Genomic DNA, 10524 nt, shown 5'->3' with positions numbered 1-10524 from the left:
GCAGCGCTACACCCCTGCCCGGGCTCCGGCAAAGCTCGGCGCTGCGCTCGCTGCTCTGCTCGCCGCCCGGCCATGACGTCCCGCAGGTGAGCGCTGCCTTCTCCCCTGCCCGGCCGGGCTCTGCCCCTGCGCGGTGCGGGTGACAGCCCGTGCGTGCGCCCGCCGGCTCGGGGCGATCGCTGCTTCCAGCGATCCCTGCACGGGGTCGGGAATGAAGCGAGCGGAGCGTCTTGCCCAGGGCGTGGGAAGTGCGCTGGGAGCCAGGGTGGCTTGTTCAGGTACCAGCTCTCGCCCTGCCCCGGCACCCAGGCGGGGATGAAGGAAGTGGAAAGTGCCAAGTTGCATTTCGCTGTCGGCCCCCGGGTAGGAAGGCGCGCAGAAAGCGAAGTTATTGTTCGGCTGCTCAGTCTCGGAGCGGTGCTGGGGGAGAGGGCTGATCTGTTTCCTCTCCTCAGGCTTTGATCTTGAATTGTTGTTGGGGTTGTTTTTTTCCCCTGTTTGGACACGAATAGAAGTGGGGAGGGAAGAGCAGAGTTTGGGTTGTGTCGCGGCGCGTGCGGCCGTGCTCTCTCCTTGGCCAAACCAAAGTTGCTAAAGTGAGGGGGCTTTAAAACAAACCAAAACCAGCGTGAGCGCCCATCTGTCGCACTTCCCCTCCTTCCCCCTCGCGCTCACTTCATAGTTTCATAGGTGTTCGGGGCTGGAAGGGACCTTACAGACCATTGGGTCCAGCCCCCGGCACTTGGGCAGGACAGACTGATGGGGGCAGATGACTTCCTGCTCTTGGGGCAGGATGATCTTCAAGGTCCCTTCCAGCCCCAACGTCTATGAATCCAGAACCGTGTGTTTTACACAAAATCGAGATGTTCCCTTATCAGTGAGGCTGGCTTTAACCCCAGTAGAGTGGCTCTGGTTACCGCGCTGCAGTTAAAGCCCAGCTCCAAGGTCCATGCCCACAAACGGGTGCACATCTCGTATATCAGGGGTTTTGACAGCTCCAGAACTAAGGCTGCACTATGATTTTTTTTCTATGGCTTAGCATACAATAAATGAGCAGTTGGGATGCGAGGTGTCGTGCAAAGAGTTGTCACAATCCGCGATACTTTCCTCCTTCCTGAAATGTAACCAGCAGCCGGACACGGCATGACTTCCTGAAAAATTTCGGCCTCAAATTCAGGCCAGCCCAATGCTGATCGGAAAACAAAAGCCAGTCCCCAACTTCAGTCCTCGTTCTGCCAGTCCGTTCCAGGCAGGAGCCCCGTTTGCTTCATGGTGGCGGTCCCCTTTAGCTTATATCAGCCAGGCTTGAAAGGGGACCAAGATTGGCCTCTCATTCCTCTGCGCCGGAGACTTTTCAAGCTTGCTTGAACCGGCTTTGTGTGCCAAATATGCATGCAGAGATGGTGAAGGATTTCCTCTGGAGCAGATGGTGAGCCTTTGAAACCCGAACACCTGCCCAGGTTGTCTGTAGGCCCACAAAGATACCTCTAAAACCCTCAAGTGGCTGCTTCCTCTGCTGCTTGTTCTTGTTTGTCAGCAAGCTTCCTGTCCAGGGAGCCTGTTGGGATTCCTCTGAAAGCCACTTGAAAACCTTTTCTAGGACAGGGACTGTCTGTGTCCTGTGTTTTTGTACTGAGCCTTTTACAGCGCGGCCGCATGAATAGGGGCTCTTACTCCCTACTCGCCTAGAAATAGTGTCTCAGGACTCGGGCGACTGCTGAAGCAATTTGTATTTCCTTAGCTCCCAGTATTTCTCGTTTAATATTAAAGTGTTCATTCCCAGTGTGGCTTCTTAACTTGGGGCGTTTAAATACAAAAGGGTTGAAGTCTGTTGCTAGGAAGTGGTGAAGGGAGACTTGCAGAAAGTTTATGATCCAGAGTGTAACGGGGGAAAAAAGAACGCAGATCATGAAATCAGGACCCGTGGTAGAGGTGATATCTTTTATTAGACCAACAGATTTTTGCAACAATGACAAAATTCTTTATTGGCAAGCTTTCAGGCATCAGCTTCCTTCTTCAGGTATAGGGGGAAAAAGATTGTAAAAGTTCTCCTAGGTGGAAATGAAAGTTCGTATTTCATAGGAGAGTTCAAGATCTCCTGTTTGGAACAGCTCGTTGGAACGAAGGATGTGACAATTAAGTGTCCCGTTTGGTTACTGGGATAAAGGCTGCAGCCGCGTTGATCTAAAAAAGCAAAAGCAGACAGTGTGGTAGAGGTGGTATCTTTTATTAGACCAACTAGACTGGTTGATTACCGGACGCATCTGCTGACAGTGGAGCAGGGTCCGGACTTGTGGCTTGGATCATCTGATCCATCGTCTGTGTATCCTGCTGGCTGGGTCTGTGTCGGGCACTCTTCGCTGTGCCCGATACGTGAAGGGCATAGCTCTGTTGCATCCTCCAGCTCTGAAGTGCACAGCGTGCAGAGACTGTCCCGCATGTTTAGCTCTGGTTGAATCCTGCTGGAGCAGCTCAGACAGTGGCTGTCCCAGCTGCTTAGGAAGTGCGTTGGGTGGTTCACGACACACACACAAATGCACGGGCAGGGGGGACAAGAGCAGCTTGAAGATTTGTGCCTCTCCTGCACCCCCGGCATTGTAACTGCTCTCTTCTTTGTTAGCATTTCTGGCTTGCATGGCAGCCCTTGGAATTAATCCTTTGAATTCAAAGTATGGCCCTGCAGAGCGTTCCCAAGGAAAGGGAAGGCAGAGACATGTGCTGCTGGGCTGTAGGGGCTGATGGGAGGGGGCACGGTGGGGGGCAGGGTTGGCTCTTCAGTGAAGTGATGCTCTGATGGCTCTTGCCCAGGCTGAGATACAGTTTTATCCTCCTCAAGTGTCACCACTGTGGCTATATATACCCTTTGCATCAAAATGATTGTGATGAGGATGAGCGCCAGCTTTGGCCCTTGCGAGCGAACATGGTCATGGGTATAACCACGGGGGTCATTGCTTTGTGTGCAAGGGCTGGGCATCACCTGAAGGTTTTCCTCTCTGACTCAAACACGCCAAATCCCCTGACTTTAACTTCAGTGGGCACATGCACAGCGGAGCAGTGCCCTGCTTGAAGCTCAGAGCTCGCCGCATTGCTTTCAGCATAGGGGGAATATCCTGCGTTCGCTGAGGCCACTTTCAGAAAGCATAGAGGAGAACTGCCAGAGCCGTTTGCATCACCGCTGTGGGAAGAGGTTTCAGTGCCAGGCCTGGCGCAGGCTATTTTCAGCCATTTCCACCTCGGTGTTTGAGATAGAAATCCCTGGTGTGGGGTAGGCCACGTGACTTGGGTGTCACAAGATGTGAGCTGACACTTCACTGTCTTTCTTACGTAGGGCAAATCTGCTTCCGAGTATTCCTAAAACAGGCTGCCAAGAAGCCAGTCAGCCCCCCACCTGGGTTATTAATGCTCTCGTGGCGCACAAACAAGATAGCAAGTGCTTTGCCCTGATGAGCTGGCAGCTGCAAATTAGAACATCACGTAAGAGAAGCGATGGGGGACTGAGCTGATTCTTCAGAGAACCTTGTTACACAAGTTCAGGGGCAGGTCCTACTCGCACAGTCCTCACGGTCCTGTTGGTCTCAGTGGGCGGGTCTACACACGATGCTTTAATGTGCAGTAGCCTAAGTTAATGTGCATTAAGGGCACACGTCTACATTAATGCACAGTAAAAATGGCAAATTTAGGCATGGATAATTAAACATGCAGACACGTTAAAGCACATTAATGCTGCATGTGTTGATTGACTTGAAACTAACGTTAGTCCCAAGTCAGTCCAAACATAGCGTTAATGCGTTTCAACTCCTGCACATGTAGATGCCTGCCTAAACCTGCTTAATGAGCGTTAAACTAATGCGCATTAAATTTAGGCCCGCTTAAACGCATGTGTAGACACACCCAGTGAGACTGTGATCGTGGCTTAAGGCAAGAAGGCTCCATCTTGTTGGTTGAATGATCCTCAGGCATGAGATGGACACCGAGCTGTGGCACGTGACGCAATTCCTGCGCTTGCTACCAAGTGTATGTGGGGGGATCTGTAATCAGTAGGGAAATCTCTTGTGTTAAGGTCTGTATTATCCTGGGAAGGCGCGCCATGTGTTAAATCCACTCTCCACTTCCTTTTTAGAGGGAAAGGCAGGGAGGGGAGAGGCAAATTATTATAATAGAATATCATCGTCATTTATTATTATGCATAGGATTTATATTTTTACTTAAGCAAATAAAAGCATTCCCACTGCACACCTTTCCCCTGGGGAGAGGAGAGATGCTCAGCAGGTGACAGATGCTCACAGCCTTGCTCTCTGCTCTTCAGGAAGGCTTGATGTGTTGTGGTGCTCCTGGCTGAATCAGGGGTCTGGACAGAGCACTGAGCATATGTCTGACCTGGATGGGACTCACAGCTCTGTTGCAGGGGTAAAACATGGGTATTTGACATCCTTACTGTCCATGGGGTGCGAGCGTCGGAAAAGCCCTCCCCGCAAGACCAGGCAGAGCACGGTTCTGCTGGAGCAGCCTGCCTGGCTTGCTGAGAGGGCAGGAGTCTAAGAATAACTCTCCCGGTCGGGCGAGATTAGAGGTCTCTTGCTGCGGTGCAGAGCTCGGCGGATCAATCCTGCATCCCAGCCCCTGACAGATCACTCCTAGACCCCCCAGAGTGCTTTGTGGTCTGCTTCTGGAAAGGAGATGCCTGGCCCCTGCTGCTCAGCCTTTTGCTGGCTCCTACAGGACCCAGTAAATTCTCTTATTGCAGGGCAAGGCTTTTACTGCCATCAGCCATTCCCCAAGGCTGCGTGATGGAGGAGGAAAGCAAGGCCTGGTGGAAATTAGTCTTGTAACAAATACAACCTCATCCGAGCCCGATTCGGATGTTGTTTCTGTTGGTGAAATCTCCAGCAAGGAGGAATTAGGTTGACATGAGGTCTGAACTGGGCTTTGGTGGGTGGCTTTGAACTGGAGGACTCAGCCCCACTGTTGATTGCAGATGACTCAAGGCTGTGTTCTTGCCTGTTCTTATACCTCTGGGATGGCAGATCCAAGTAGGGTAGGCACGACTCCTTCCTCCCCTCCTCCGGTGTGTGTAGGTAGCTATTGAACCTTTTCTTCTACGCCCTGAGGGCATGTTAGTGCTAAAACTATGCTGTCAACTCAAAGCCTTTAATGGCTTCCGTACACATTATACAGTGGCAGCAATTGTGTGCAATCAACACCATGCACTCATCCTTCTAATACTGCTGTCTCTAAGGGGTCTGTGCAAATGCGGCTTCACGTCTAGCTTTGGGGAGCCTGACTGGGTCCTCCCCAGAAAATGCAAAATAAAACAGCATCTATTCCAACATTATACCGTGAACTTATCTTCTGCCAGAGGGAGTGAGTTAAACTTACAGCCTGGCAAACTTTGCGAAGCAGTTCCCAACAACTTAGGGGTGAATGATTTGTGCTCAGTTGGGAAGTTCCCTTTCATTATTTCAGCAAGGCCAAGTTTTCATCCCAAGTTTTCCCATGAAAATGGAGAAGTGGAGGGCTGTGCTTCTAACCTTGTACCTGCCAACTTGGAGGCAGTTACAGAGTTAATGACTTCAATTCTTCTTACAACCCCTGGAAAAATATTGCTGATCAAATCCGGTGAACTTCTGCGTGCTAAATACTGAAAGGAAATACTGAAAGGGACCTTCAAAGCGAGCAGGTATTTTTAAAGAGATGTGGGATGGGATTTTGAGAGACGCCTGTTTGAATTGGAAACATAATCTGGTATGAAAATATCTCTCTGAGTTTGTCCTTGCTTGTACGTTGTTGGTACTGAGGATTTTAGGGGACTTGTTCTGGTCATAGACTATATAAATTCCCCAAGCAAGGACCACCTTCCCCCTCCTCAACACATTGATCTGCATATCCTGCTGCCAGCAGTGATGCAGGAGGCTTAGCTTAAAGCAGAGTTTCTCACCCTGTTTGGGCACGACCCAAAAGCGGGTCAGGAGAATATATGAAAGGGTCTTGAACAGACTTTAGAAATGGGTTCTCCTTTGAAAGAGAAAAATGTAGTAAACTGTGGGTTTCTGGTTGCAGGCACAGTTTCAGTCTGCGAGGAGCTGCTTGGGCCCCCCTGTGCCTAAGCCCCCCCGCCCCATACACTGGGGGCACTGGGTCGGGACTGGCCATCCATGTTCACAAATGGGTCCTGGTACAAAAAAGGTTGAGAACTGCTGGCCTAAAGGACTTCATAGGGACTGGCCATTAACAGTGTGGATGGATCACTCCATTTTTGTGGCTGGACTAGCTTTGTGCCTCCGGTACTGAAGGGCCAAGGTCAAACATCAAACAAATGTCTTCAATTCAAATAAAAATAAAGGGCTGGAGGATGTGGTGGCCTCCCAGTGGTGCTTGCTCTGGCCAGAACCACATAGTACGGACACTGCTGGCTCTGGAAAAGCTCAAGGAGAAAGCTCTCACACCTTGGGGAAACCTCAGAAGCAACAGGCAGGAGGTTGAATCGAGTCGAGAATCTCACTGGAGCGTGCAGAGTTTCTGCCTGTATTGGGGACCGAACAGAAACCCTGGGTGCAAACAAGTTGGAGCTTTTTGGGGTCTTCCAAATCCAGACCTAGTCTGCAGCTTAAGCCTTTGTCCAGAGAAAAAAAGTGTCCTTTCCATTTTGGGGTGAAAGTTAGGCCCAGCTCTTAGCTTATCCAACACTTGTCATCCATCAGCCTACTAGCAAGGGTCCCTTTAAGGCTACTTTTCATCTATTTCTAGAAGGGGACTCCAATATTACTTTGGCTCCCCAGTGTAAGGTGGGGATAGGTTTACCTAAGCCAGTAGATCCGTTTGGACCCCTTCCTCCGTGTCCTTTCCACAAGGTGGTACATTAAAGTGCACAACACGCTGGGAGGCAGCTTTATTGTGATCCAAGCTGTTCAAACAGCAAAACAGATCCATTGCACATGCCTCGAGTTTTCCCCTTGAAACTTCCTTACTGGCTTGTTAACCATGACACAACATTGTTTTAACAGGAAACATCATGCCCCTCAAAACCCCTCCCTCCTAAGCACCATGGAACCGGCGTCCTGGGCTCCCCAGTTCCCTTTACAGAGAGCGCACACATTTCCTGTGCTGAATCTAACTGTAAATATTAACCTTAAGTATTTGCAATATTTGCTTGCTTTGGCAGCTGGGGGTAATTTCTGGACTAGCTAAAAGGAAGAAAGGAATAAAAAAAACAAAAAGGGAAAACCTAATGTGTTTGGCCTCTCTGATACTCATTAACAGTATTGCGGACTGAACTTGGGAAAGTGTTCACTGCAACCCAGATGACAGGGAAAGTCCCTGCGGTCTGGGAATGACTGATCCCCCACGGTGGCTGTCTCTCTGTGCTCCCACTCCAGGACCGGAGCTCTAGACTGGTGCAGGAGAGGAATAGTTTGGTAAATGGTCAGAGGTCAGCCCTATTTTCCTTTTTGCAGGCAGGGGCTTCAACAACACGTCGTCTTTGGAACTGAATTAAGCTGAGCTGCACAAAGGTATCCCTAGCATGCAATAAGAGTGGGCATGCGGGGGAGAGAGTGCAAAAGAGGCACTAGTTTTGAAACAGCATCCTAGCTTGTTTGGTAGTGGCTTCCTTGAGCAGGCCCTGGGAGAGCTTCCCAGTGCAAGGCTGTACCGCTGCTCCACAAAAACCCAGAGCTGGAGCAAGGGTCTGCTCCAAGCACTCCGGAGCCTAAACAGACCAGGCTCTTACAGGTGAGCAGCGAAGGGTTTGAATGAAAGCCAGTGGAAGGAAAGGAATAGCGCTGCCTGGAGAGGGCTGCGGATCCGGCTTGCCGGCGTCTCTGCTCAGGTGTGGTGGTTTCACCTCTGGGGCTGTGCGGGCTGCTCTTGCTCCTGTGCAACTGCTCCAGGCAGGAGGTAGGACTAGACAGTATCTGGAGGTCCCTTCCAGCTCTACTTCTCTCTGATTTCTATGACCTGGCAGGGCTGCATCCCCTTTCGTGGGCTGCCAGGTGAATTTCTCACTTGCAGTGCCACCAGAACGGCTGCGGGTGCAAAGAGGAAGTCGGTAGTCCGCCCTGCACACCCCGAACTGCGTTTGCTTCCCTTTGCAGCCCAGGAAGAGCCCAGCTCCCCTCCTCCTCCCAGCGAGATGAGCATCGTCTCGTTTCTAGGACCCGTTCTTCAAACGCTGCGGAGGAAATCCACTGGATGTTGCTTTTTGGCCTTTAAGGAAGCAGCAGAGGTGCTGAGAGAGGGACAGAAAGAGCTAAACCTCCTCCCCACCCCCACGAAATGACAAAGAAAATGCTGAGAGTGGCAGGTATGCAGCCTGTCCTCCCTGCCTGGGTTTGTGACGGAGCTGCCCTCCGGCTAGCGAACCCAAGTTGAGGACACGGCTCCGGGAGCTGCCTGCCGTCGTGTGTTGCGATGTGGAGCGTGCGGGGGTCTCTCCCACCCGGCTGGTGTTTAGCAGCCTGCTTCTTCCTCTCCTAAGAAGGGTTGGGGTGGTGGGGACTGGTACCCCCCAAAGCAGTGAGCATTAGTAGAGCATTAGGGCCGGCATCGGTGGCCAGCGGCGTCCCTGAGACTTGCAGCGTGACCTCAGCAGGTCTCTTCTCCTGTGTGTGGGTTGAAATGGTGTTGGCATTTCCCTCCCTCCCATATAGAGTAGGTGGCGGATGGGGGCTGAGCATCATAGAAACACCGGAGGGAAACTCTTTGCTTGTTTGACCTTCTCCGAGCTGCAACGAGGCCCTCAAAATGGGCCTAAACAGATGTCCTACATTCATTTGGCCCAGCTCTTCCTGATGGCCCACAAAGCATTTTTATTGCGCTTGGTCTGACACCAAGACTCCTTCCCTGGCCTGAGGGACTGGCAGCCTAAATAACAGCTACCTGAGACCTAAAAATAGGTCCCCACCCTCCCGGAGGAGTAGGGAGAAATGCTGGACTGTCCCAGGTGTGAACCAGAAATCTGCATCCTCCTTCCAGGTGTTGAACCCCAGGACCCCGTCCAGGAGCTGCCGTGGCTCCGGCTGCCTCGGGGCGGGGAAGGGCAGAGGAACCGCGCTCCTGCAGCTCAATTGTGTGTTTCAGGAAACGTGCATAGGATGGGACCCGAGCAGATCACGGTGCTGGGCTGTTTGCAGGCTTCCTGCATGCGTCTGAAGGGAAGAAGGAAATTCGTCTTCTTAAACCAAACTGGAAATCAGGAACTGGGCGTTTCCTGTATATATGCAATCCCCCACCCCCCAACAGCTCAGACTGCTGCTTGTGTCAGCACCATCCCCTCTGCTCACAGGGACCGAAGGACATATATGGAAGAGATGTCCACTTATTGTCTCCCCCTGCTTTTCCTCATCTCATTTCCAGTCTGGTGAAAAAAGCAAAGAGATCTGCCCGAATAGTTAAGCTGTTTCACAGATCCGCAGGGTGGGTCTTGGGGGTGTACAGAGCTAGTTCTGTCCTTGCTAGAGACAAGACAAGACCCCCCCCCAGTGTGGATGGCAGGAACCAGAGAAAATGTTAGCAAGCTGGATGCTACCATAAAAAGGACTTTGGGAGGGAGTGTGGGGGGAGGTTCAGTGATTTGCTTAATATTACTGGCAAAACTCAGGATTTTGCTGCAAGGGAGAATCAGGCCTGATATGTAGAGAATTTTCCCTGGGTGCAGCTGACAGCATTTGGTCATTTGACCATTCCCTTGCTTAGGGGGCAGCCAAAATGTGCCAGTTCCTGTACCGGTTTGAAATCAGGTTCTGCGCCAACCTGATTTCAAACTTCAGATTTTGCACCGACCTCTTGCTTTCCAGTGTTGCAGCAGATGCAAACTCCCCCAAATGTTGCTTCTTTCTTGCCCTCCCCCCTTACCTACTGCAAGGCCCAGGCTCTTTTCTATCCTGTGGTGCCGCCACAGGTGCGGCAGGCGAGATGGACAGCTGGGAGACCGTATCAGCCACTAATCTGTCTGTGGGGAGTAGAGCTCCTTCGGCTGATTCATCTCCTTCAAAACTGATGGAAGAGCCAAGGGCAGATTTCATCTGCAGTCTTGCTTTGCTCTTTGTGGGGTTCCTGTCCATAAATGAGTGCACTGGAGAAATACCCATATCCCCTCTCCCCACCGTCTTTTATTATTTTATACACTAGAGTGATCATCAGGCAACTTGCATTTGTGTGCTATCTGTTCTCTCTCTCTCTCACTTCCACTGTTTCTCTAACATTTCAAGGACCGCTTGGTGGAAGGAATCAGATCCCACTGAGATTTTTAGCGCCTAAATTCTTCCCTGGTCTACCTTGCATCACTTGTCTACCTTGCATCACTTGTCTACCTTGCATCACTTGCTTCATGGCTCCCCACTTCTTGGCCCCAGGTTTGTGTTGCAAAACAAGAGGCAGGTGACGTGTCTCTGCTTCTCTGACCTGGCAGTAGTCATTAGCATGCACCCTGGCTAGGAGAATCTCCTTTGCCCCGCCTCTGCCATCGTTTCACCTGTCTTGTGATGGGAGCAGCAGACACCCTGATAAATGGAGCGAATGGGAGAGGTC

The 10524-nt window shown here is 51.3% G+C and overlaps 1 protein-coding gene across 1 annotated transcript in view; it reads left to right on the top strand.

The window, feature by feature from the left end:
• LOC102562607 (tyrosine-protein phosphatase non-receptor type 11) overlaps positions 1–10524 on the top strand; it is a 75461-nt gene continuing 64937 nt past the window's right edge. Inside the window, exon 1 of the mRNA XM_014610099.3 lies at positions 1–86. Coding sequence (XP_014465585.1) covers positions 73–86 — 14 coding nt within the window. The 5' untranslated portion in view covers positions 1–72. The remainder of the gene's footprint in view (positions 87–10524) is intronic.

This window comes from Alligator mississippiensis, chromosome 13, assembly GCF_030867095.1.
Source record: "Alligator mississippiensis isolate rAllMis1 chromosome 13, rAllMis1, whole genome shotgun sequence".
Classification (NCBI taxonomy): domain Eukaryota; kingdom Metazoa; phylum Chordata; order Crocodylia; family Alligatoridae; genus Alligator; species Alligator mississippiensis.
The sequence above is the reverse complement of the archived record's forward strand: the minus strand, read 5'-3'. Positions and strand labels throughout refer to the sequence as shown.